General features: G+C 37.2%; 3 protein-coding genes and 1 pseudogene across 3 annotated transcripts; 2 read left to right on the top strand and 2 right to left on the bottom strand.

Annotated features, from left to right (window-relative positions):
* Positions 1-201: 201 nt before the first annotated feature.
* LOC142608714 (uncharacterized) lies at positions 202-1,509 on the bottom strand. The gene is made up of 2 exons (XM_075780406.1): positions 1,353-1,509; positions 202-620 (listed from the first exon to the last, which is right to left on the bottom strand). Exons 1-2 carry the CDS (start codon positions 1,507-1,509, stop codon positions 202-204), a joined length of 576 nt encoding a protein of 191 aa, XP_075636521.1.
* Positions 1,510-2,936: 1,427 nt separating this feature from the next.
* Positions 2,937-6,684, bottom strand: LOC142608713 (uncharacterized). Its single transcript, XM_075780404.1, has 4 exons — positions 5,418-6,684; positions 4,149-5,238; positions 3,841-4,070; positions 2,937-3,547 (listed from the first exon to the last, which is right to left on the bottom strand). Exons 1-4 carry the CDS (start codon positions 6,682-6,684, stop codon positions 2,937-2,939), a joined length of 3,198 nt encoding a protein of 1,065 aa, XP_075636519.1.
* Positions 6,685-9,918: 3,234 nt separating this feature from the next.
* LOC142609978 (asparagine--tRNA ligase, cytoplasmic 1-like) lies at positions 9,919-14,517 on the top strand (annotated as a pseudogene).
* An 8,481-nt stretch (positions 14,518-22,998) lies between these two features.
* On the top strand, positions 22,999-23,577 carry LOC142608712 (uncharacterized). Its single transcript, XM_075780403.1, has one exon. The coding sequence runs from the start codon at positions 22,999-23,001 to the stop codon at positions 23,575-23,577; it is 579 nt and encodes a 192-aa protein (XP_075636518.1).
* Positions 23,578-24,466: the final 889 nt, after the last annotated feature.

Here is a 24,466-nt window from a genome sequence, read left to right as displayed (position 1 = left end):
ATCTCTAGAACCTCCAAGTTGAAGCTCCTCAAGAGCTAGTCAAAAGTGTCGTTACAAGGTATTGCAAATAAATAGTTAATATAGCAATCTAGTCCTATTAAATGGGTATGAAATACTTTTTTTTTCTCCACATTATGTTTGACATGAAGTCTTTGTAAACTTTTTTTTTTTTTTTTTGAGAATCAAGAAAGTGAACCTTTATTAACTTAATGAAACCAAATCAGCTTGTACAAAATGCTGAATGTGTGTTGGAACATCCTTTATCCACACTAAAAAATCTGGTATGCTAAGAGCATATCTAGCTAGACTATGTGCTATCGAGTTGCCTTCTCTTTTTGTATGAAAGTAAAACAATGCATCACATCTTTGGGAAAACATTCTAATATCCTCCAACAAAAGACCTGTAGGAGATAACATTTCCTCAAACTCTTTTAGTGCTTTTATAACAGCCATAGAATCCCTTTCAAGAATAGCTTCCCTTACGCCCAGTTCGCTTGCAAAGAATAAGGCTATTGCTGCTGCCATAGCTTCTATCTCCATGGCATCGTAAGCTTGAGACAAACGCTTAATACAAGATCCTAGCACCAACTCGTCTTCATTCCTGACCACCACGTCTATTCCTGGTTTATTTTATGTTGGGAACATCGCACCATCGAAATTTATTTTAATCAAATTCCTCAGGGGAGGCTTCCATTTAGTGTGTAGACGATAAATGCGTCGCTCAATCTGTGAAGCATTGTCCACTAACCTAGCATGGAATTCAGCTAAAGACTTTCGTGCTAACTCAGCAACTTGGTGGAGTGCTGTTGCTGCTTCTCGGACTCGGACCTAGTTGTGTTGGTGCTATATTAGCCAACAAGTAAACGCGAATAACTCCAGCTGTTTTCCTTCTTCAATTACCCATGACACCAGTTGCTTAAAGTCAGCAACACACACGTGATTTCTAAAACCCCATAAGGATTGTTCAGCCCACACATAGGGATGCCAATTTAAATCTGACCCGCGGATACCTGGCCCGGCCCAACCCTAATGGGCCAGATTTCACTCGGCTCGATAAAAAATAGGGTCGGATATGGGTTTTTAAAAAAAACCTGAAGCGGGTCTAGGTTAGGTCCAGATTTTATAAAAAAACCCGGAACCCGACCCGAAAAACCCAGCCCAGATAATACCCGTATATATATATATATATATATATATATATATATATATATATATATATATATATATATATATATATCATTGTAATTTTGAAAACCCTAGTCACTACTCACTAACCTAGTCGCCTCTCCCTCTCATTCCCATTTTCACGCCTCACTGCCTTCTGCCTTAGTCAGTGCTCATCACGCCCTCACGCCTCAGTGCCTTATCGCAGCCACTCCTCAGGTCCTCAGCCACGCCCTCACGCCTCATCACGTAGCCACGCCTCACCATCTCAGTCCAATTCCCCAAACGGTTGTAACGCCTCTTTCCCAGATTTCTATTTTCTCTTTCTTCCTCTGACCATCTCATTTCATAACCTCCGACTATCTCGTCTCTCTCTTTGTCTTTTCGGTGGCGTCTTGGTGGTGGGTTCGCTGATCTCTCTTCTCTCTTCTTATTTTCAGGGGCGCCGTGGTGGTTGGTTTTGGTTTGGATCGTTGGTTCTGGGTTTATTGTGGGGTGGTCGGTGGCAAATTATCATAAAGCCATAAAGAAGACATGTGATGAAGATGTTATGGGTTTGACATGTTTGTGAATTTTTGTTGATAACGGTGGTCTTTGGTCTCTTGTTTCTGGGTTTGTGGATGGGAAGATAAATGGGGCTCGTGGGGCCCAGCGGGGCGGGTCTGGGCCCCGAAAAAAAAATCTGATTAATAATCGGGCTGGGTCTGAGTCGCGGGTCTTGGCTTGTGGGTCGGGTTCGGGTATGCAAAAACCCGGCCCGAACCCGACCCGTTGCCATTCCTACCCACACAACCTCAACCTCTAAGCAGGACCACAACGCATGCAAGGAGCTTTCGATAGCATTTCTGCATCTGTCACATGTTGGGTTGGTGATGATGGTTCTTCTCATCAAAGCTTCCTTCGTTGGTATGGCATTCCGGCAAGCTCGCCACATAAAAGTCTTCACCTTTTGAGGAACTCGCATAGCCCAAATAGCTCTCCAAAAATTTTTATCTCGAAGTGGTGGTACCTGAGGTGAATCCGGCTATTCTGCTTCTTCCTTGAGGAATCTATAGCCTGATTTGCTGTTGTACATGCCATTGCTCGTGAAAGGCCAATAAAGAACATCCTCTGTTACCTTCTTGCTCAGTGGGATTTTTTTTATGAAGTTTGCATCTTCCTCTACAAAAAGTCCATCCACCAAATCCGTGTGCCATTGTCTTGTGCTAGGATCGATGAGGCAGCTCACTGTGGCCTGTTCGAAATCCTCAATGGGACATGTGGGCACGCATGGAGGGTGTCTTTTTGGTAGCCACCTGTGCTGCCATATATTTACCTTCTCACCATTCCCAATCCTCCATCTTCAACCCCTTTTGATGACTTCCCTTCCTACCAAAATACTCTTCCAAGCATAGGACCCCATTCTTGAATCCGAAGCCTCCATGATTGTAGTATTGGAGAAAAAAACGTGCCTTGAAAACCTTGTAAAAGAAAGATTGTTTATTTTGCAAAAGTCTCTAGGCTTGTTTTGCTAATAAAGAGTCATTGAACATGACCAAATCTCTAAATCCCATTCCGCCTTCTATTTTTGCCCTTGTCATCTTTTCCCACTTCACCCAATACACTTTCTTCCTATCGCCTAGTTGACCCCACCAAAATCTCTTTATTAACACTTCAATTTCATTGCACAAACCAATAGGTAATTTGAAACACCCTACTGTGTAGGTTGGAATAGCTTGGATGACTGCCTTCAACAATACCTCCCTACCGGCTTGAGATAGTAATTTACCTTCTCACCCTTGCAACTTTCTCCACACCCTTTCTTGTATGTAGCTAAAGCTCTCTTTTTTTCCTTTTCCCACCAATGATGGGAGCCCCAAATATCTCTGATATTGCATAATTTCTGGAACACCCAAAGCCACCTTAATTTCATGCTTCATATCATTGGAGGTATTTTTGCTGAAAAGTAGTGAAGTCTTGCTCCTATTTACTTTTTGTCCCGATGCCTTTTCATACACATTCAAGATTTCCAACTCCTTTCGACATTCTTCCATAGTTGACCTGTAAAAGAGTAGACTATCATCTGCAAAGAGCAGATGGGTTAGTTTAGGTCCTCTCCTGCAAAGAGAATACCCATGAATGTCACCATTACATTCCGCTCTCTTAATAAGCCTATTCAACCCTTCCGTACAAAGCAAGAAAAGAAAAGGGGACAGTGGGTCACCCTGTCTAATCCCACGGGTAGGTTGGATCGTGCCTCTTGGTTCACCATTCACTAGGACCGTATAGGTTACTGTTTTGACGCACCCCATGATCAAATGTATCCATTTTTCCGGAAACCCCAATTTTCTCATAAGTTGTTCTAGAAAATTCCAATCCACCCGATCGTAAGCCTTACTCATATCTAATTTAAAGCCATAAACCCATGAGAATTAGACTTATAATTTTGTAAGCTATGTAGGGTCTCAAAAGCTACAAGAATATTATCAGATATAAGTCTATCCTTTGTAAAGGCCGATTGGTGTTCAGTGATAATGTGAGGCATTAATTTTTTTAGATAGTTTGCTAGAACTTTTGAGTAAATCTTGTACAATACATTACAAAGGCTAATGGGATGATATTGCTGAGCATATTCGGGAGTATGAGTTTTTGGGATGAGAGCAATAAAAGTGTGGTTTAAAGGAGTTGGTAGGATACCTATATTCAACCATGTCACTAAAGAAGAGGTGACATCATGACTGACTGTTTCCCAAGAATGCTGGTAGAAAAGAGGTGGCATTCCATCCGATCTAGAAGCTTTTAGAGGTGCCAATTTTAAGGCAGCTACCACTTCCTCCTCACTAAAATCTTGGTCTAATATATCTTTCATATCCTCATCAATGATGGTAGGTATAGAAGACAACACTTCTTGGGATTCATTCGGTTTACTAGTAGCAAAAAGATCCGTGAAATATTTCACAAACACTTCAGCTATCTCATCTTGCTGATTTCTCCAATTATCTTACTCGTCTCTAATTCCTTCCACCTTATTTCTTCTATATCTCCTTGTTGCACGACTGTGGAAATATTTTGTACTTCTACCTCCCTGTCTTGCCCACAATAATCTCGACCATTGAGCCCACATGGTAGACTCCCTATCTAGTAATACATCAATCTCCTTTTTCAGCTGCAATACCCAAAGGTTACTACCACTAATCATGGCTTCAGATTCGGCTTTTGTGAGTTGCTTCCTTAGCCGATCCAATTCTCTCCGCACATTTCCAAACACATTTTTGTCCCACCAAGTTAATTCCTTACCACACTTTTCAACTTTTGCCAACACATCACCACCAAGCCGTTGACCCCCACCACTATTCCATGCTGAAAACACAACTTCCTCACACTCCCTATTCGACAACCACATCTCCTCAAAGCGAAATAATTTTTTCCGCTTAGGGAAATCCAAATCCGATTGGACAACATGGAGAGGAATATGATCTGATGAGTCGCACCTCAAATGATAAACCTTTGAACCTGGGAATTTCAAAAACCAACTACTGGTAGCTAAGCACTGATCAAGCCATTCCCAAATTGAATTGCCATTGTCATAATACCTACTCCAAGTGTATTTTGAGCCCTCATATCCCAAATCCATAAAACCACACTTATCAATCACTTCCCTGAACGTCTGCATTTGGACATGTGGTCTGGTTGCACCTCCCAATTTTTCATCTTGGAGGATAATTTCATTAAAATCTCCGCAACACAACCATGGTGTCTCCCTTCTAGAATTCAAACTTTTGAGTTTTTCCCAAGCCTCATGTCGTCTTACTGTGTCCGGTTCATCATAGAATCCTGTAAATCGCCATTCACTCTCCCTACCTTTGTTAATGACTGCATCAATATAATACTTATCCGACCCCTCAATTGATAGATTGATTGATGCTTTCCAATAAAGTACCAAACCACCACTTCTCCCCACTTTCGGAACCACCCACCTATGATCAAAATTAATATTGTTTTGAATAAATTCTAGCCTTGCATCATTTGTTAGTGTCTCAGCTAAAAACACAATAGAGGGATCTTTTGCCTGTACTAGTTCATCGAGCTCTCTGCCTGTGTGCAGGTTCCTAAGCCCACGACAGTTTCACACTAAGCAACTCATTGCTCCTGGTAGGGTTGATTATCAGCCTCTGCCAATATAAAATTTGTGTGATCATCTCCATAGGAAGCTTGGACACGTTTAGCAGAAAAGCCAAACACTTCTTCTACTCCCTCTATAGTTCTTTTTTGACCTGATAGTCGCTGCCCCTTGCCTGAAACAGCAAAAGCAGAGTCTCTATTTTTTCGTGTCCACACTGGGAGAACACGTTTGTTTGCATCAGTTGAAGGAACCCTACCCATGGCATTAGTTACACGTGACTTGATTGGTTGCCCTTTAGAATCACTTAAAGCCTCACGTGCATTTGAATTATTGCACCCTTCTTCCACTGACACAACATCTCCAAACCTACGCATAAATCCTTCATTCTTATTTAAGGCTGAATCCAAATCATCGGCCTCCAATATATTTCCTTTAATCATGGGCTTGGTTGGATTTGCTGAGCTGGTTTCAGTTTTAGACAAGGAATTAAATTCCATATATTCGTTGCACATTGATGGGGCATTTATTGGCTCTTTGTAACGTTCCTCTTCCACTGGTGGTTGCTTCGGTTCAGCTGCTCTGTTAGGCTGTGGTAGCTGGCCTAAAGTCCGGTCTGTGAATGGAGTATTATTATTATTATTATTATTTTTTTCTGCATAAAAACCTAGGACTTTGATTACATTTTTTACTGCTGCAACAAAAGGCTGAGCTCTGAGGTGCAGACCGAAGCCTCTTTGTTTTGGTTTCAAAGTTCCTTTGCTCTCGATCCAAAGATCGCAGTCCCTGTCATCGTGAGTTAGCCGACCACACCAATAGCAGATGTTTGGTAATCTTCTGTACTTGAAAGATACCCATGCTTCATTCCCTTCAGACAAAGAGATAATTCGACCATGACATAGAGGCAAGGAAAGATCAATGGATACATGAAGTCGTATAAAATTCCCACCATCAAACAGCTTGGTATCCGAGGGCTTTGTCACATCTCCTATGACTTCACAAATTTTAATCCCCGCTTCAAAGCTCATGTATTTGAGTGGAATGCCATGTACTTGAACCCATATCCTTGTTCTATCAAATTTGATATCTTGCAAAGGAGAGTTACCATCATATTTTTGCATGACCACCAAATGCTTGTCAAAGCTCCAAGGTTCGCTCGCCAGAATTCTATCAACATCCTTCTCATTGTCAAAGGTAAATAGAAGTTTATGATCACTGAATCTCTTGATTTTGAAACCGTTTTTGGCTCTCCACAGGGGTGTAAAGGTTCGAGCTATAACCTCCACGTTAATAGCTCTCTTTGTCAAGAATTTTGCAGCAATGGAAAATTCAGTAATACAATGATCAGAAGTGAGACTGCAGCCCGGTCCCTCTCTGTCGGATAGAGTAAGCTTTTTCCAAGATTGAGCCAGATTGTCCATCGTGTTAAAACCCCTCAAAACTGTTTCCCAAATCCCCTTAAAGAGAACCCCAACAAGCATAGGAATAGCCTTGCTATTCCAAGGAGACTACTTAACACCTTCTGCAAAGGACAAACAATTCTACACTGGCAGGGATGCAGGCATAAGCACTACGTCCCTAGGCAGAGAGAAATTTTTTCGACTTAGATGGAGTTAATTAGGCAAAATGATGAATTTGATTTTCTAAACTTGTTGGTTGTGCAAATGTTGTAATTGGGTAAATAACGAAACTTTCTAAAGCATTATTTGCACCATGACCAGCTCTTTATTGATGATGAATCTGAAGTAGAAATTCCAACCAGAAATTTCTATTGTATAGTTCAATAGCTTCTGGGAAGTTTGTATTTGTAAGGTTTGCAAGTTATTGAAAATGGTAGTGCCCTTTAATCAAGTGGAAAACAATAAATAAATAGAAAAAAATGTTAGTATTTTTTTTAATACAAAATAGAATTTCTACTCTAGTATAATCTAAGTGTATATGTGTGTGAAGCTCCCTCTTGGAGACTTAAACCCTGACCTTTGCCCCCTATACTCCACAAACACTTATACTTGTGGAGTGACCACCGCACTAAGGGTGTGCGGTGGTAAAAAATGTTAGTATTAATTAGGTAATAAGATGAAAAGTATTAACATTTAATGATATTTTTTCAACTGTTAGATCTCTTAGAAATCTACGGCTTAAAAAATGTTAAGCAATCACTATGTGTAACTTGATCGAATAATTATTGAGTACTTTCGGAATACCATAAATGCGTACTCTCCTTCTATGATGAGACCTATAATTAATGTGAGAAAAAAATGTACACATTTATGATACTCCCGGAATATTCAATAATTTTTCAACTTGAACCCATTTCAAGTCATATATTTAGATGGTTCACGCGGTCTGAAAAAAGTTGGTAATCTTAGTCATTATTTCCAATTCAATATGTGACATAAAAAAATAAAAAAAAAGGTGCATATTTGATTAGAAAATGAAGTTTGATCTTTGATTTATTATTTTGGCATGAGCGAAATCTAAATAACCTAATCTGAAAGAATTTGATACGTATCTTGTCCTAAGTCCTGACAATAACATTAACACCTAGACGTGGGTTCTAGTTAGCTTAACTGGTAAAGTCTTTGATGATTGTATAAGAGATCTGAGGTTCAATCCCCGCCTACATAAAAAACTGATTGGTGTCTTGGTTTGGTGATAAAGAGCTATCATTAAGAGCGGATGTCATAGGTTAAAACTCTCTTAAAAAAAAAACATTAACACCTAGACTTCTATCAATACCGATTCATTGTATTGCTCCTGGAGTTGTCAAGCATCTTAGCAGTTTGACTGTCTCAAAAAGATTGAACTTTAATTTCGGTCAAGAAAATGCTATGGAATTTTTCCCAGGCCAATCTTTCAAAGTTCTCTGTATCATATTCAAATGTGGTCCCTTAGCACTGTGTTTTGTGAAAAAAAAAAAAAAAATTTCCATCATAATAACATTTAGAGGTAATTACACTTTGCCATCTGCGTTTTGCTTCTAATTTTATGTGCCTACCCGTGGTTTAAGTTTTGACACTTTATCCACATGTAGTTCCCATTTATGCTCCATAACCCACCTCTCTGTTAAAATTAAGGGTAAATAAGTATTTTTGCTCAAGTTTTATGTCTCTCCCCCCCCCCAAAACAAAAAATAGCACAGAATTTTCAAGAGAAAGAGATCAAAAAATGGTATTTGTCTTGCACACGAAGAAGATGCCCAAAAAAAAAAAAAACCCAGATCAACCTACAAGATCACAGACTTAATGAAACCCAGGTGGAAATTCCAGTTCAGTTTGTAATCAATTCCAGTAGCCCCAATAACAACAGTCTTCAAGAAATCATAGTATTATTGAATTGCAGTAGTCAGTGACTCAATGAAACCCAGATGGAAATTCCAAAGTCTTAGTCATTTGTTCCAAATTATTGAATTGAAAAAACGGAAAACAGCAAGAACCAAATCTGAGTTTCAACCTTTTTTCCCCTTAAGGAATATCTCAAGGCTTTGGTTCAGGGACAACCACAATCATACCTTGAAGCTCCGGAGTGAGAACAATCTGACAAGCAAGACGAGAATGCGTGTTCATAACACGTGCACGCGAGCTTCTCTTCAAGATGTACTCCTCATCGTAGGTGCGAGGTGGGAGCATTTCGAGCCATTTTTGAGCGATGTTGACCTCACACTCAGCTGAGCAACCGTCGATGTCTTCGAGCCTGTGAGAGGCAGGGTCGAAGAGAACAGTGTTGGTTAAGGCTTTAAGAAGAGCCTGACCAGTGGTGGTCCTGGCCTCTTCTAGTTCATTGGTGGCGCCGCCTCCTCCGCCGCCGCTGCTGCTGCTGCAGCTGGAGGACCTAATATGATGTCGCGTGTTTGAACGCCAAGATCTGCGTTTAATGTTTTGGATCAGATCCAGATCTACTACACGCGGCATTAATTGAACTTTAAAGAGTTCTTTTTTCTTTTTCTATTTCTATTTTTAGCGTTTGGGTAATTGTTTTATTTCTTGAGAAGTTTTTTGTTTTGAATTTGAATACAAATTCCATATTGTGCTAAACTTTAGATCCCATACTATTATTACAGATTGTTGTAGTAAAGTCTTCTGGATTTTTAATCCAAGCAGTGAGAGATCAGTGAGTTATGCACAAAAAATGATAATATGACCAGTGTTCTTTTTAATTATTGTTTGCTTTAATCGATGATTTTTCGAAGATATTTGATTAAGTCAGCGATCGTGTAGGTTGATTTGGTTTTTTTTTTTTTTTTTTTTTGTATGTTTTTCATGTTCAAGATAAATACCATTTTTTGATATTTTTTCTCTTGAATTTTTGTGCTATTTTTTGTTTTGGAGGAGAGAGACATAAAATTTGAGCAAAAATATCTATTTATTCTTAATTTTAACAAAAGTGAGTTACGGAGCATAAATAATAGTAATCATAAGTAAACAAAGTGTCAAAACTTAAACTACGAGTAGGCACATAGAATAAGAGACAAACCACAGCTAGAAAAATGTAATTATCCTAACATTCATTAGGGTAAAATTTATAAGTGAGTACAGTTGTACTTTGAATTTTTTTTTTAACGAACAGAAAAATGGGTAGAAAAGGTGACCAAAATAGCACCTACCCGCTGGACCCTGTTAAAATGCAGGCCTCACAAGGAACACTGATAAACTTGAGGGAGGCGTGAGAACATATTCTAACTCGAACACTGGATCTCACGCTTAGCCCAACTATTTTGTACATCACCCAAGACCACACCCCTCGGTGGTGTACTTTGAAAAATCCTTGGACTCGCACAGTTGCATGAAAAGCATATGCTCTAAAGTGTTTTGAGTTCACACAAGCGTATCCCACCAATGAGGCCAACTCACGACCCAGCAAACAGACAAGATTAACACAAGTTCAACAAAGCACTTGCTTCGCCGTAGACGGCGTTCTGAAACTGCCTCCGGTGGGGACCAGGCAGAATGTGGAGCTCCGGGACCTGGTGGAGAAGGTGGTGCACGTGGGTCCAGTTGACCCGGCCAAAGTACCCATTGCCTAAGACTAGGCTCATCTTCGTTCCAGAAGCAACAGGGTATGGTATATCTCTCTCTCCCTTGAATTTGCTTATTTTTATAGAGTTTACACTAAACAAAGAAATTCCATTTCGTTGGTTTCTGAATAGTAAGCGAGTTATTGGGTTTTGGTAGAGTCGTAGAGAAACTTTGGAGTTAGAATAGTGTGTTGAATTTGGCGAATTTCTGGAATGGGTTTTTGTTATATGCATGTATATTTTATTAAAAGATAGAAGTTATGCATATGAGAGTTTGATTCAATTTTAAATGTCAGTTGGGTCTTGCTTCATTACAATTGTCTAAGTCTTTTACAGAGGGAAGGAAAGAAACTTGAAGAAATTGTTGTTCTCTTTTTAAGTTTTTGATATGTAGTAATTTCATTGAAGAAAAAAAATTAATTACAAAGCAAATTACACTTGGGTTAACATTTGAAAATTGAAATTTATTTTTCAAGTTCTGACTTTAACTGTAGATATTGTTCTGAATGTCACAGGTTAAGTTTAATCTTAATCTGAAAAATGGCTTAAGGCCTTTCCACAAACTTTGGCTGACATATAATGTTGCTGGAGGTTTGATATTGAATTTAAACGAATCATTGCGTAGAGACAAGAAAGTGTAGGTTTATTTTATTTTTATTTTTATTTTTTGTTTTGTTTCTTTATATATTTCTAAGGCTGTATTTTCTCTTAGTACACGGATGAAATGTTTATATAAGGAACTAGTATTCTGCAAATTTAAATTGATTGCTTATTGATTACTACTTAAGGATAACATATGGATATTACATGCTTATTACTTGCTGATTGGGTTCTGATGTCTATCTTCTTTACCATTTTGTAATTATTTTAATATATTTTGCTGTGATTACAGATATTTGCAGTAGCTGGAATCCGCAATGCTCTTGCATATGCAACACATTCATTCTTTCAGAAGCATGGATTCCTTTATGTTCACACTCCAATTATCACCACTAGTGATTGTGAGGGTGTTGGTGAAATGTTTCAAGTTACAACTACGACTAGTGAAGCTGATAAGTTGGAAAAGGAATTGATCAAGAATCCTCCTCCATCAGCAGCCGATATAGAAGCTGCTGAGCCTCTTGTCAAGGAGAAAGGAGAAGTTGTTGCTCAACTGAAACCTGATAAAGTGAGAAAGGAGGACATTCTTGCTTCTGTGGCTGAACTAAAAATAGCAAAAGAGAACCTGGCAAAGCTGGAGGAGAGATCAAAGCTTAAACCTGGTATTCCCATAAAGGACTGGAAGATTGATTACACCCAAGATTTCTTTGCCCGCCGAGGATTTTTGACCGTCTCTGGCCAATTACAAGTTGAATCTTATGCATATGCTCTTAGTAGTGTCTATACGTCTTGGCTGACTTTTAGAGCTGAAATGTGAAAACACTCACACATCTAGGCATTTAGCAGAGTCTGGATGGTGGAGCCTGAAATAGCATTTGCAGAACTCAAGGTATGTGAAACTTATATGTAGTATGCTCAATTACTCATTGATATTTATCGTGTTTGAGAAGGCTGATTAATGGACTTTGGAAGTTCAATTGAATGCTTCAAATGAATTTGTGCATAGATGTTTGCATGTGTGGAAGATCCTGGTGTGGCCAGCTCCGTTTTAATAATTTAATGAATTAATTGTTGTTGAATGCATCAACCCTGACATGGCTTTGTCTGAGCAATGGAATTTCAAGATAATAGGATTTTGTTCCAATGAGTTCATTTCACACCCCTTTGCTCATCTGTTTGCACTGTTTTATCAGTAATTGTTATGTGTTGGGATTGCAACGCAAACTGTTATGTTAAAATGCTTTTTTATGCAATAGGCTGTTAAGAAATCCATGAAAATATTATTTGAAATGTCCTTGTTTTATCTATTTGAGGTGCACATATATTCATGTAGTGTGAAATATAGTACACTGGTAAAATTAAATTTCCTGTTTTTGTAGGATGATATGAACCATGCGGAGGCATATGTGAAATTTCTGTGTCAGTGGTTACCTGATAATTGCCTTGATGATATGGAGTTTATGGCTGATATGTTTGATAAAACTTGCATTAATCGCCTAAGAATGGTATATTCCACCCCCTTTGAGCAGATTTCATATACAGAGGCTGTTGAACTTCTAGAAGAGGCTGTGAAAAGTGGCAGGAAGTTTGAGAATAAAGTTGAATGGGGGATTGATTTATCATCCGAACATGAAAGGTCTGTGACTGTTTTTTATGGGTTCCTTGTGCTTGAATAGTGGTTGCTGATGCCCTGGGTTTTCTTTTCTAATTTTGCAAATACTTGACAGAGGTGAAGTTTCAGAAGCCTGTCATCGTCTATAATTACCCAAAAGATATCAAGGCATTCTACATGAAGGTTAATGATGACTGTAAGACAGTGGCTGCTACAGATGTCCTTGTACCAAAGGTACATTGTCCTATTCTACTTGTTTATTGTTTGATTTCCATGTACTTGATTCTAGTTTTAATTTTTGCAGCATCTTTGTATATGAACAAATTGATATTTGTTGTTTATTTCAGGTGGGTGAGTTAAATGGAGGAAGCCAAAGGGAGGAGCATTATGAGGTTATTCAGCAGAGGTATGATAATTGTTGTGCTTGATTGGTGACTTTATGGGGTGGGAGTATCCAAGAGCTGCTAGATTTGTTTCACTACTCATTTTTCCCTAAAAAATTGACATTTATTTTCCTCAATTAGATGTTGATCCATAGAATTAATTTTTCCTTGAATTAGTGAAAGCAATTTTGTTGGGATGCATTATTTTCTATACAAGAGATGGGGGCTGCCTCTTGAGCCATATGAGTGGTACCTTGACCTGCGGTGCTATGGAACAGTAAAACATAGTGGTTTTGGCTTTGAACGCATGCTTCTTTTTGCCACTAGCATTGAGAATATCAAAGACGTTATTCCTTTCCCTAGATATCCTGGGAGAGCAGACCTGTTATTTATACTGTTGCTTATAAATCTTGGTAATTTGCTTGCAGAATTAAATGAGTTATTTCTAGTGACTCTGAGGTTATCATTATGGTTGATTGATATCAAACCAAAGTGAACGAAATTATACTAGTGAAATTATTGTCTTCCTTGTCAGAGCCTGTACTTTCTTTGTTGCCATTTCTCAATAGTTTTGGCTATATATTTTTTGCACTGCCATGTTCACTATATAAAGTGAGCTCCAGTAAATCCCTATACTAATTATATTCACTGTATTTTTTTCCGTGGGTTGCAGTTGACGTTCTGTTTTTGTTAAAAGTTTTGCATGAGATAATTTTGTGGCATTTAATTCTGGCAGCTTGCTTTCCTATGTTTGTTGAAAATTTGCATTTGCAAGATTTTATTATCTAACCAGTTGTATGTTGGGATCCTTGAAATTTTAGTGAAAGTACAAAATTTTGTGTCAATGCTATTATAATTAACCCTAATTTGTTTCAGTGAAGTGAAAATAAACCCACATTTCAAAGAGGAAAAAAGATACACAAATTCTACTAATTTAACTTCCTATACAGTATATAAGGGTTGTTTAAATTCCTCTTGAACAAGAACGGATCACTTATACATTACCTGCAGTCTGATCTACGTCTTCTTGTTCTGTTGAGCGACGAGTCAAAGAAACTACATGAGAAGCCGTTAGACGAATTGATTGGAATATTTGTTGGAACAAGCCTCGGACTGCATTGTATATTACACTAACTGTTTGATAGAGATACTTGTAAATTTGTTGGTACCAAAGATGCAATATTTCTACAATTAGGATTGTGCCTAAATTGATTATGAACAACCAGAAGAGAGAGATGATCATTGCTAAAAGTAGCTCACAAGCAATAATTCCAGAAATCAGGCAAATGCACCTGAATATGGGAAGGTACTCTTTGTTGTGAGGTTGTAAATTTATCCTCATATAGGCATTGCTGTAAACGACTGTAGCCATAATAAGAAGCAAGATAATTGTGAAGTGTCTTTTGAGTGGGGAGATGCCCAAGACCTGAAAGTGTAATCCAACAAGGGAAGCCAGTAGGGAAATGAGGAAGACAAAAGGCTTGTGGAATGCTGTGAAGGATTTGAGTTCTTCTTCCCTGGTGCACACACATCAAAATAAAATCCTTAAGTTTTTTTTTTTAATTATTATTTTTTTCTTCCAACCATAAGCAAATCAATCTTAATGAGTGCAATTCTAAGTGAAGAGATAAACAATTCGTTAAGACATTATGTTTCCATCCTTAATTATTTGTTAAGATATTATCTTTCTATATAAATGAGAAATGTGTTGTTACTTTCTTTTTGAGAAAATGTTTCATGGAATACTATAAAGATGATGGTAAACAAACAGCAACAACATTATTTAAGTGGTTAGATGGAACAAACTCCATCCAAACTAAGTGGTTAGATGGAACAAACTCCATCCAAACTAAATCCATGGTTGAAACGGTTATGATAATTGTTCTTTATCATCATTGGTTTTTTTTTTTTTTTTTTCATTGTAGATAGGGTTTGAACTCTAGATTTCATGCTCGAAGACAAGATACTTTATTGGTTGAGCTAACTTGAACTTACAAATATTAAAATTTTAGTAAAGAGCTAAGACATTGAGTTTCACTTTCCCAACTTATAACATCAATCCATACAAACCATTAGTCCATAACTGACCAAACTGTAGACCTTATCTATATCTGTAAATTAATTCATGCGTTTAAGGCATAATTCTTGTTTTTGGAATTAGAGATTAGAGAAGCCAAATTCCAATAAATAAATTATAAAAAAATCCAATAAATAACCGTAGACCCTATTTAATTTGATTATTATTATTATTATTATTATGAAAGATGGTAAAAATTGCTCAAGAGTAATTTGTTAGTTTGAAATGGGTAATGATTTACTATTGGGCTTTTTGGACAGGCTTCGGCCTAAGTGTCTAGATCATGAACTAACAGTATTCAACGTGTTAAGACCATTTTGGAAAAATGGACTGCACGTTAACAAGGTATCCGTTGTAACACAGGTGATTTTACGAAATTGCCCTTGTTTTACCCTTTCTTACTTTACCTTTCACTTAAAACTTATCATCTTCTTCTTCCTTTGATACACAAACACAAACACAAACACACCCACACAGACGCACAGAACCTGCAAGAACACCACCACCAAAACGCAGATCCCACCATCCACCCAACACCGTCCAACCATCACCACCCAACCACCACCACCACCACCATCACCATCACTCGTTAAAACCACCCCCACCAAAACCCGTTAAAACCACCCCCACCAAAACCCAAAATACAACGAAAATCAAACATGATCTATCCAAAATCCACAAAAAATCAACTTAAAATAAAACCATCAACTGAAAACCCAAAACCCCAACCCAAAATCAAAATACATACTCAATGGTAGTAGAACACTTGAAATCAGATGAGAGAGATTCAACCATGCAAGCTTCGACAGAAAGGAAGAAAAAAAGGGGAGAAAACTTGCAGGTGAAGTGGCAAGAGAAAGGGGAGAAAGGAAGAAAAAAAATAGAAAAAGTAAGAGGAAGAAAGGGAGTTGCGTGTGGAATGTTCTGGAGTGTGAGGAAGTGGAAGGGAAAAAGAGGAGAAAAAATCTTAAAAGGTTAAGGGTACGTGGGTGGAGGAGGAAAAAAAGGGGGGAAAAAAAGAGAGAGAAAGAAATGCTGTGTGTGGAGAATAAAAAAAGAGGGAAAAAAAAAGGAAAAAAGAAGAAGGAAATGTTATCATAATATTTTCACAATAAATTTTAAGTGGTAATTTATTATTAACTAATATTGGTGAGAAAAAAATAATTTTTTAGAAAGAGAAAAAAATAATTTTAATAGTACGTTAAAATTAAAATCAGTATAAATTTTTATCACAATATTTTCACCATACTTTCACAATAAATCTTAAGTGGTAGGTTATTATTAGCTAATATTGGTGAGGAAAAAATAATTTTTTTAGAAAGAGAAAAAAATAATTTTAATAGTACGTTAAAATTAAAATTAGTTTTAATTTTTATCACAATATTTTCACAATACTTTCACAATAAATCTAAGTGGTAGGTTATTATTAGCTAATATTAGTGAGAAAAAAAATTATTTTTTTAGAAAGAAAAAAATTGATTTAGGTATAATGAAGTAGTTGATTTAAGTATGAAACAAACTCCTTTATATTTACATTACCCTTTTTGGTAATTTACCATTCAAACCACTACTTTTTTAAGTGTTAGCCAAATGTGGGGAGTAAAAGGACCCAAGCGGGCATTTGGGCTCTAGCAAGGAGGGCCGATCTGTTCTTGAACTAAGAATTTGTTAGTACTGCGAATCGGCCCATACGTCAAGGGACCGAGGACACATCCGAGGGTGAGTTTCTCCTCGGATAGACCCAAGAGAACTCGGAAATTCACTACGAAGGTCAAGGCAGAATTCCGGAAAGACTGTTGGTTAAGAGGGGGAAACTCTGAACCTTCTAGATACACCGGTGTTAGAAAAATATCATGAGCAAATGCTGCCACCTCCACATTAAAGACTCTGCACCTACCTCCCTGGCCGCATTAATGGGGAAGTGATCCCTGAACAGTAGAACTGAAACTTCTGGTCACTATTCAAAGGCACTAAGAGAAGAAATATCTAGAGGGGAGAGGGTTTGAGCAACACGTGGATAAAGCATCAGGAAAAGAAATATTTAAGAGGGGTGAAGGCCAAAGAAAAAAGGGGGCAGTCTGTAACCAAGAAAGAAATTAAGAATTGTAATCTTTAAGAAAGAAAGAGAAATAATATAGAAGTAGTCATCGGCTCACGTCCGAGGAGGTCCATCTGCCATTATCATTCATTATTTACAAGCGTTTGCACACCATAGTCTGTTATTAAGTTCTCAGTACTTCTAATTTAGATTTCAAGCCCACACTCTACAAATTTCATTGTTTAAGGCTCATTGGGCCTGAGCCCATAATTGTCTTTGGGTCTAGGTGCAATTGTGCACTTACACCAAACACTCAGTTTTTTCAAAAAGTAAATTTTCATACTGTACTTTTTAAAAACTCCACTTTTTCAAAAAACCCAGTTTTAAAAAGTTGAACTAAACTCACCCTTAGCCTCTCTCTTTAAACAAAAAATATAGCAGTGTCTTTTTTGACATAAAACTTAGGACAAATTACATTTTTCCACCTTAATCTTTCACTTCGATTACGATTAACCCTCGAGCTATTGAAACACACAATTGACCCTGCACAATTATAACCCTATTTCAATGTTCTCATGCCGTCTATTTTATCGTTAAGTATGACATAATTTATTATTGAAATATCAATTTATCTCTTTCTCTAAAACATATAACAAATAGGTAAATTGGTCTTTCAATACTAAATTATGTCAAGCAGAACAACAAAATAAAGTGTAACATATTTTTAAAATTGGGGGTCAATCATGTGATTTGATAATTCAAGGGGTTAAGCGTAGTTGGGGGTGATAATTTGGGATAGAAAAATTCAATTTACCCTAAATTTTATGCCATAAGATGCTAAAAAATAATAATCATAAATTATGTCATATGAGTTTAGTGTGTTAATTTGTTTGCAAACAATTTTTGTTTTTTTACCGGGCTTTAAATACTCTTTTTTATTTAATAATAGGACTAAATCTACGCGTGATAATGGTATTTTTAGTTTTAGAGTTGTTTTAGACGATATATAATGATACTGATAGTGATATGGGAATAGGAGGAAAATGTTTGGGAAGTAGAATATCATATAAACAAGTATTTAAATTGGGTGTTCGCACTGCTTTATATTAAATATATTATTTTAGTTAAAAAATATTATTAAATTGTGTGTTCACACTACTTTATATTAAATATATTATTTTATTCATATGTTCACGCTGCTTTATAGTGAATATATTATTTTATTGTAGTGAATATATTATTTTATTATATTATTTATATTATTTTATTATGTTGAAAGCTAAAATAAAACTATTTAAAGGTGTTTTATAAAGTGAAAAGTTAAGACTATTAGCATTGGGTGAAAAACCCTCCAAGTTACTATTTTACCTACCAAATTCACAAAAACGAGTTCCAATCGGGTTGCTATATCTAAAAAAATTTGCAACCCAGCTATAGTGAGGTTGTATAAATACACTGAAACAGTTGCTTGCATTTTTTAATTATTTTTTTCTTCTCACTTTCCCCTCTCTCCCTCTCTCACTGGCTGCTTCCCTTTCTTGTCAACTTTTGTCTTCTTTCTCCTCTCCCTTAAAGTAGTGTTTATATTATTTTATTTGGTAGTTATAATATTTTATTGAGTTGTATATAAAAATAAAAATTAGAATGTAGGGTAAGTTGTAAAATGTGTTGGTAAAATAGATAAAGTGATATTTGATGATGTAAAATAGGTTTTTTTTTTTTTTCGCATCCTCAGATGCTAGTACTCTAAGATAGATAAAGCAATTTTTTGTGAAGTCATATTGCTAAATTTATGGCTCTACCAATGTGGATGCTCTTAGAACAAAATGTAAAATGAGAATTTAGATAGCAAATTTCAATTAATTAGAAATAGCTTTAATAACTATTTTTGTTATCTAACATTTGTTGGATGTTTTAAAATGGTTCTTTACATTTCAAATAAGTCATTTTAGTTCTTATATAATCTTTGATATCATGTCAAAATAATTGATAGAGATTCTCCAATGACTTTCGACTCAAGGGATTGATTGTAGGAGAAACAAAAATGGCAATTCTCCATTTCATTGCCATTTGTGTAGGAATATAGATGAAAGTGATGTTCGTGTCAAAAAATATAGATGAAGGTGATGTGTAAGAATTTGTGTGTGTGTGTGTTTAATGATTTTATTTAAGTAGATTCTTCAGGTAATAGACCATCAGATTCTCAAAAAGAAAAAGGTAATGGACCATGAAATTGAATCCTAGAAACTGTTAACGTTAAGGTCTGAAATGACCTGCTACAATTATAAAATATAAACTAGTTAGGACTTAGGAGTGAAATATGATGTTTTAAGTATCATGAATGTCTAAAGTACTTGTGGAGTGTGGAAGGCAGAGGTGAGATTCAAGTTTTCAGGAGAAAAATTTACACACATATACACTTACATTAGGTTAGAGTAAAATTTCTCTTTTGTATAAAAAAAAAATAACATTAACGTGGTGGTGACCTGTGGCAATAAGTAAAGCCAACAAAATGAAGAAATGAAGAAACATAAACAAACAAACCTGCTTTGATGATCGCTTGGATCTTGAAACTCTGAACTAGCACTTCTCTGTATCTCCATGCCTTGCCTGTACTTGTATTGCTACTTACACGTTACTTCTAGTTTTCCCTTTACGTATCAAAAAAGCTCTAATATAATGTTCCAGTTTCCTATAGTGGGATTTTTTAATTTTACACCACTTATGTTTCGTGCAGTGTCACCTGACTCACCTCGATGCTGTGGGGATATATATAAAAATTATCTTATGTAGAAAATGCGAGCAATTCAATGAACTCATGATGGTGATTTAATGAGGTGGAATATCAAGTTGGTAACTTGGCTTCATTTTTTCATTATAGGCTGATTTTCCTCGTAGTTTCAAGTGAGACAAACAAAAGTGAAGTATCCCATCATACTCTTGCCTTTTTTCCAAACTATCCCATCATACTCTTGCCTTTTTTCCAAACTCTTGCCTTTTAGCAGATCCAATCCTGCTCTTGCCTTTAATTGAGCATTGGACATTTTTGTAGATTCTCATGCTCATGGACACTAATTAAACCCTTTGGTCATCTCTGCAATCATATTGCATTAGCTTGGTTACTTTGTCAATTGTCAAACTCCAAATAATTACGTAGAAGATTTAGATATTCTAGATTTCTATGGTACTCTATCAACTAGATTTCCTTAAATCTTAATTATTCTTTAATGATTTAATGGTCTAAATTTTGTCATATCAGTATTCCACTAACAATAATCTTAATTATTTTGTCTACAATATTATTTTATTATTTTAAGAGTATTGTTAAAGGAATGCTGGCATGACAGAATATAGACTCTTAAATCACAAAAAAGTGGTTAGGATTTAATAAAATCTATTGGTAGAGTTCCCTAAGAAATCTAGAAAATCTGAATCCGTATGTAGAGCCACGTTTTTTTTTTTTGTCATGGAACATTTTGCTATGTTATAATGTATCGATTAAGATATTGCCACTGCCACATGATGAATGTGTTGGTCATCACAGTCAGGGGGCGTTTGGTTCATGCAGATATAATCTTGCTTTAATATATGCAGAGGAAGGTATTGTTTCTGTACTTCCGGGTCTGTGTATTTGGCAATGTTCTCTTACTACTGGTATAGTGACCCATCGATCCTTGGTTAAGTGATGAAGTTGTATATTTGAGACAGGTAGTGACTCGTGCTCTTAATTAGCACTAGATACTGGTGGTCCTCTATAAGTTGGTTTTGAGTTCAGATTTCTGTAACTACTGCTTCTTACTGTAATAAATTTGTTTCTCTTGACTTTCAGGGCCATGAAAGATTCTAGAATCAAAGTGGTCTTTGTTCTCATGATGTGGGTAGTGAATGTTGAGATCTGTGCTCCTATCTCTTGGGACTTTCTTTGTCTAGATATGCGCTTGTTGGCCTTTCCACTACGGTTGCTATATAGGGTTAATGTAATTATGTAAATTTTATCATTGAATTGTGGTAATTGCATTAAAGGAGAATGTGCGGTTGAATCATGAATGAATTTCCAATGTTTTTAATAATCTAGCTGATGTTGATTTTTACATAACCTTCAAAGTGTATCTTTTAATTTGGAAGGTGGGTAAACCAATACTTTTTCTAAATGATAATTTATTCAAATTTTAAAGTTTTTTGTTTTTTTTTTAATGAATGCTTAATTACGTGTTATTGCAAATATTAGTTACATTCAACCTTGTAGCTTATTGGTCAATGCAAAAGTAAAGTAATTACTTCAAAAAAAATGTTATCTTAAATTTTCCCACGGTTTCTCTGTAGCCACGGAAGTTGTCACTAAACTATCCTTAGCACGGTAGAATTGATTTGTCCCTTCTCTGTTTGAAGGTGCTGTTTTGGGCGTCCTTGGAGTAACAAGTTTATTCCAAGGCTAGTGGGATTTTTTCCAGGGTTTAGGGAAATAGTGAAAGGGTATTGGTTTTGGTTCAACGTTTGGAGGAAATGGAAGACTTCACACAGAGTTGGAGCCATCTAACTCTAACTGACAGGGAGGGTCCAGATGCAATCTCACTGCGGCTGACAGTTTGGAGGAATTTTCCATCATTGCAAAGTTCTTTACAAAGAGTAATCTAAGCATTGACGTAATTGCTCGTACTTTCAACCCCCTAAGGAGGGTTTGCAATGGTTTCAAAATCCAAAACGATGGAGACCACTTGGTTTTATTTACTTTTGACAACAAGAATGAAATTGAGAGAATCATAACAAGTGAATCATGGAGTTTTGATAAGCATTTGGTCACGATGCAGAGATATGACAAAGAAACGCTGATAGATGAGGTCAATTTTGAAAGGGCAAGCTTTTGGGTCCAATTACATGGCATGGTACATGACAAAGGAAGCGGCTTTGAAGATCAGTGGAGTGATAGGGGAAGTGTCCATTCCCAAAGACTTCAAGGAAATTGATGGAGGGAATTTCCTTTGAGTAAGGGTGAGCGTAGATTTATCTTTATCTCTATGCCGGGGCAGACTCATTACTCTAGAGAATGGGAAACAAATTTGGATAAGCTTCAAGTATGAGCGCCTTCCAAATGTATGCTATTGGTGTGGGCGTCTAACCCACGACGACAAGGATTGCCAGACATGGATAGAAAGTGAGGGAACTCTAAAGATAGAGGAAAGACAGTTCGGTCCGGGAATACGAACTCCAGCTTTCGTCCTAACAAGAAAGATGGGAATGATAGTGCCAGGCTATTACACTTCGACGAAAAAATATGACTATACCACTCGTGCTTCATCGATGGATGCAGAGGTGAATGTCAATTCAGATCAGCTGCCGACGACAGTCAAGGAAAAGGAACAGGTTGTTGGTCGGAGTGAAACCAACGGTCAGGAAGCCAGCCAACTGCTCACCACAGACCTGGAGTGTAACGCACAAAAAAGCATTAACTGTAAGTGTCAATTGCAACCGCAGTTGGTGCGAGACATTAATTGTGGAGATGATTCTATTTTCAAGTCAAACATAAATTCCGAGCCGTTGAGTGATACACCTCAGCAAGATTTTGAAGTGCATTCAACCTCCATCAATAACCAATCTGTTGCTCCACCGAATATCCAGGGATTTAACACACAATTAAAGGGATTTAATTTGGAGTTGAAAACATGCGATAGCTGTGAAGTCTCGGACATAATCCATGGGAAACAAATATCACGTGCCACTAAAATAGAGGCGTGCCAGGACAAAATAAGTGAAGCACGTGATGACTACACAACGAATAGGGTTTCCAACACATCACCAGCCACGCTTCGAGTCCTCCTAACATGGACATGAAGAATACGTCCAACAACAAATTCCTCAACCCCGGTATCAGAGCATCTCCTGGGCAGAAAGCGTGGAGTCCTAGAATCAAGTCCTGAACCTGCTTTTCCTAGCAGACGACAACAGATTTCTCAAGGCAACAACGATGAACAACCCGAAGTGGCGGTGGCTATCCAACAGCCCGGCCAAGGCCAATGAATTGCATTAGCTGGAACTACCGTGGCTTGGGGCAACCATGGGTAGTTCTTGAACTCACCAAATTGGTGAAAAAATACTCTCCCTCCATTATTTTTCTAATGGAAACAAGAGCAAAGGATCACAAGCTCAAAACTCTTTGCTTAAAGTTGCACCTAGAGAATGTTTTCATAGAGCCGCAGGTTAACACAGGGGGAGGATTGGCCCTTTATTGGAAAGACGGTATCAATCTTAAAGTTCTGGATTCAACACCAACCTTTATAGATGTAGTAGTCTACCTAGGAATGGATGACGCCTGGCGGTTGACGGGTTTTTATGCAAATCCAACAACAGCCAACTGGGAACATTCATGGGCACTACTAAAACATCTCAGTCTAAAATTGAATTTACCATGGTTATGTATGGGAGACTTCAACGAAATTACAAAAGCCGAGGAGAAAAAGGGGAGACCTGATAGACCAAAAAGACAGATGAGGGAATTTAGAGAAGCATTGGATTTTTGTGGATTCCGAGATTTGGGATTTGTTGGTGCACCTTTCACTTGGTGTAACAATCAGTTCGATGGGGAAGTAACATAGATTCGATTGGATAGAGGGGTGGCTACCCCAGCATGGACACAATTGTTTCCAATGGTCCGCATTCACCACATTCAAGGTACCTTATTTGACCATTGTCCTTTGGGGTTATGTTCTGACGATGAGAATGTTCGATTTTATAGAAAATCCAGGCCTTTTCGGTTCGAGGCGGTTTGGCTAAAAGACAAAGCATGTGAGGGGATTATTGAAAGAGCTTGGAATGGTCAAAATGGAGGAGAGTCGGTTGGGAGGTTAATTGGCAAGATAGAGGCATGTAGGTTAAGTTTGCAAAAATGAAGTAGAATGAATTTTGGCAATATACGACACATGCTAAACCATAAAAAGAAACAGCTAACCAAAGCCAAGACTATGTCAATGGTGAGAGCTAACCATGAAGAGATCCGGGTCTTAAGAAGTGAGGTGTATGAACTTATGGTGAAAGAAGAATGCTTGTGGCACCAAAGATCCAGGGTGCAATGGTTGAAGAGTGGAGACATGAACACAAGTTACTTCCATAGCCGAGCAACACAACGAAATAGAATGAATTTTATCTCTAAGTTGTTCTTGGAGGAGGGATCAATGGTGACGAATGACAACCAAATTGGGGACAGTTTGGTGGAGTATTTCAAGAAAATCTTCAAATCCACCTTGCCTACAAATTTCAACCAGATTCTTCAGGGTATTGACTCAAGGGTCACCCCAACCATGAACTTAGATTTGACAAGAGAATATACAACAAATGAGGTTGAATTTGCTCTAAAACAGATGAAGCCTTTAACAGCCCCTGGTCCAGATGGTATGTCTCCCATTTTTTTCAAATCTTGTTGGAAATTTATTGGTAAAGATGTCGTTGATGCTTCTTTGGCTATCCTAAATTTGGGTACCATGCAAA

This window comes from Castanea sativa, chromosome 9 (assembly GCF_040712315.1).
Source record: "Castanea sativa cultivar Marrone di Chiusa Pesio chromosome 9, ASM4071231v1".
Classification (NCBI taxonomy): Eukaryota; Viridiplantae; Streptophyta; class Magnoliopsida; order Fagales; family Fagaceae; genus Castanea; species Castanea sativa.
This window is presented reverse-complemented; position numbering and strand designations above follow the sequence as displayed.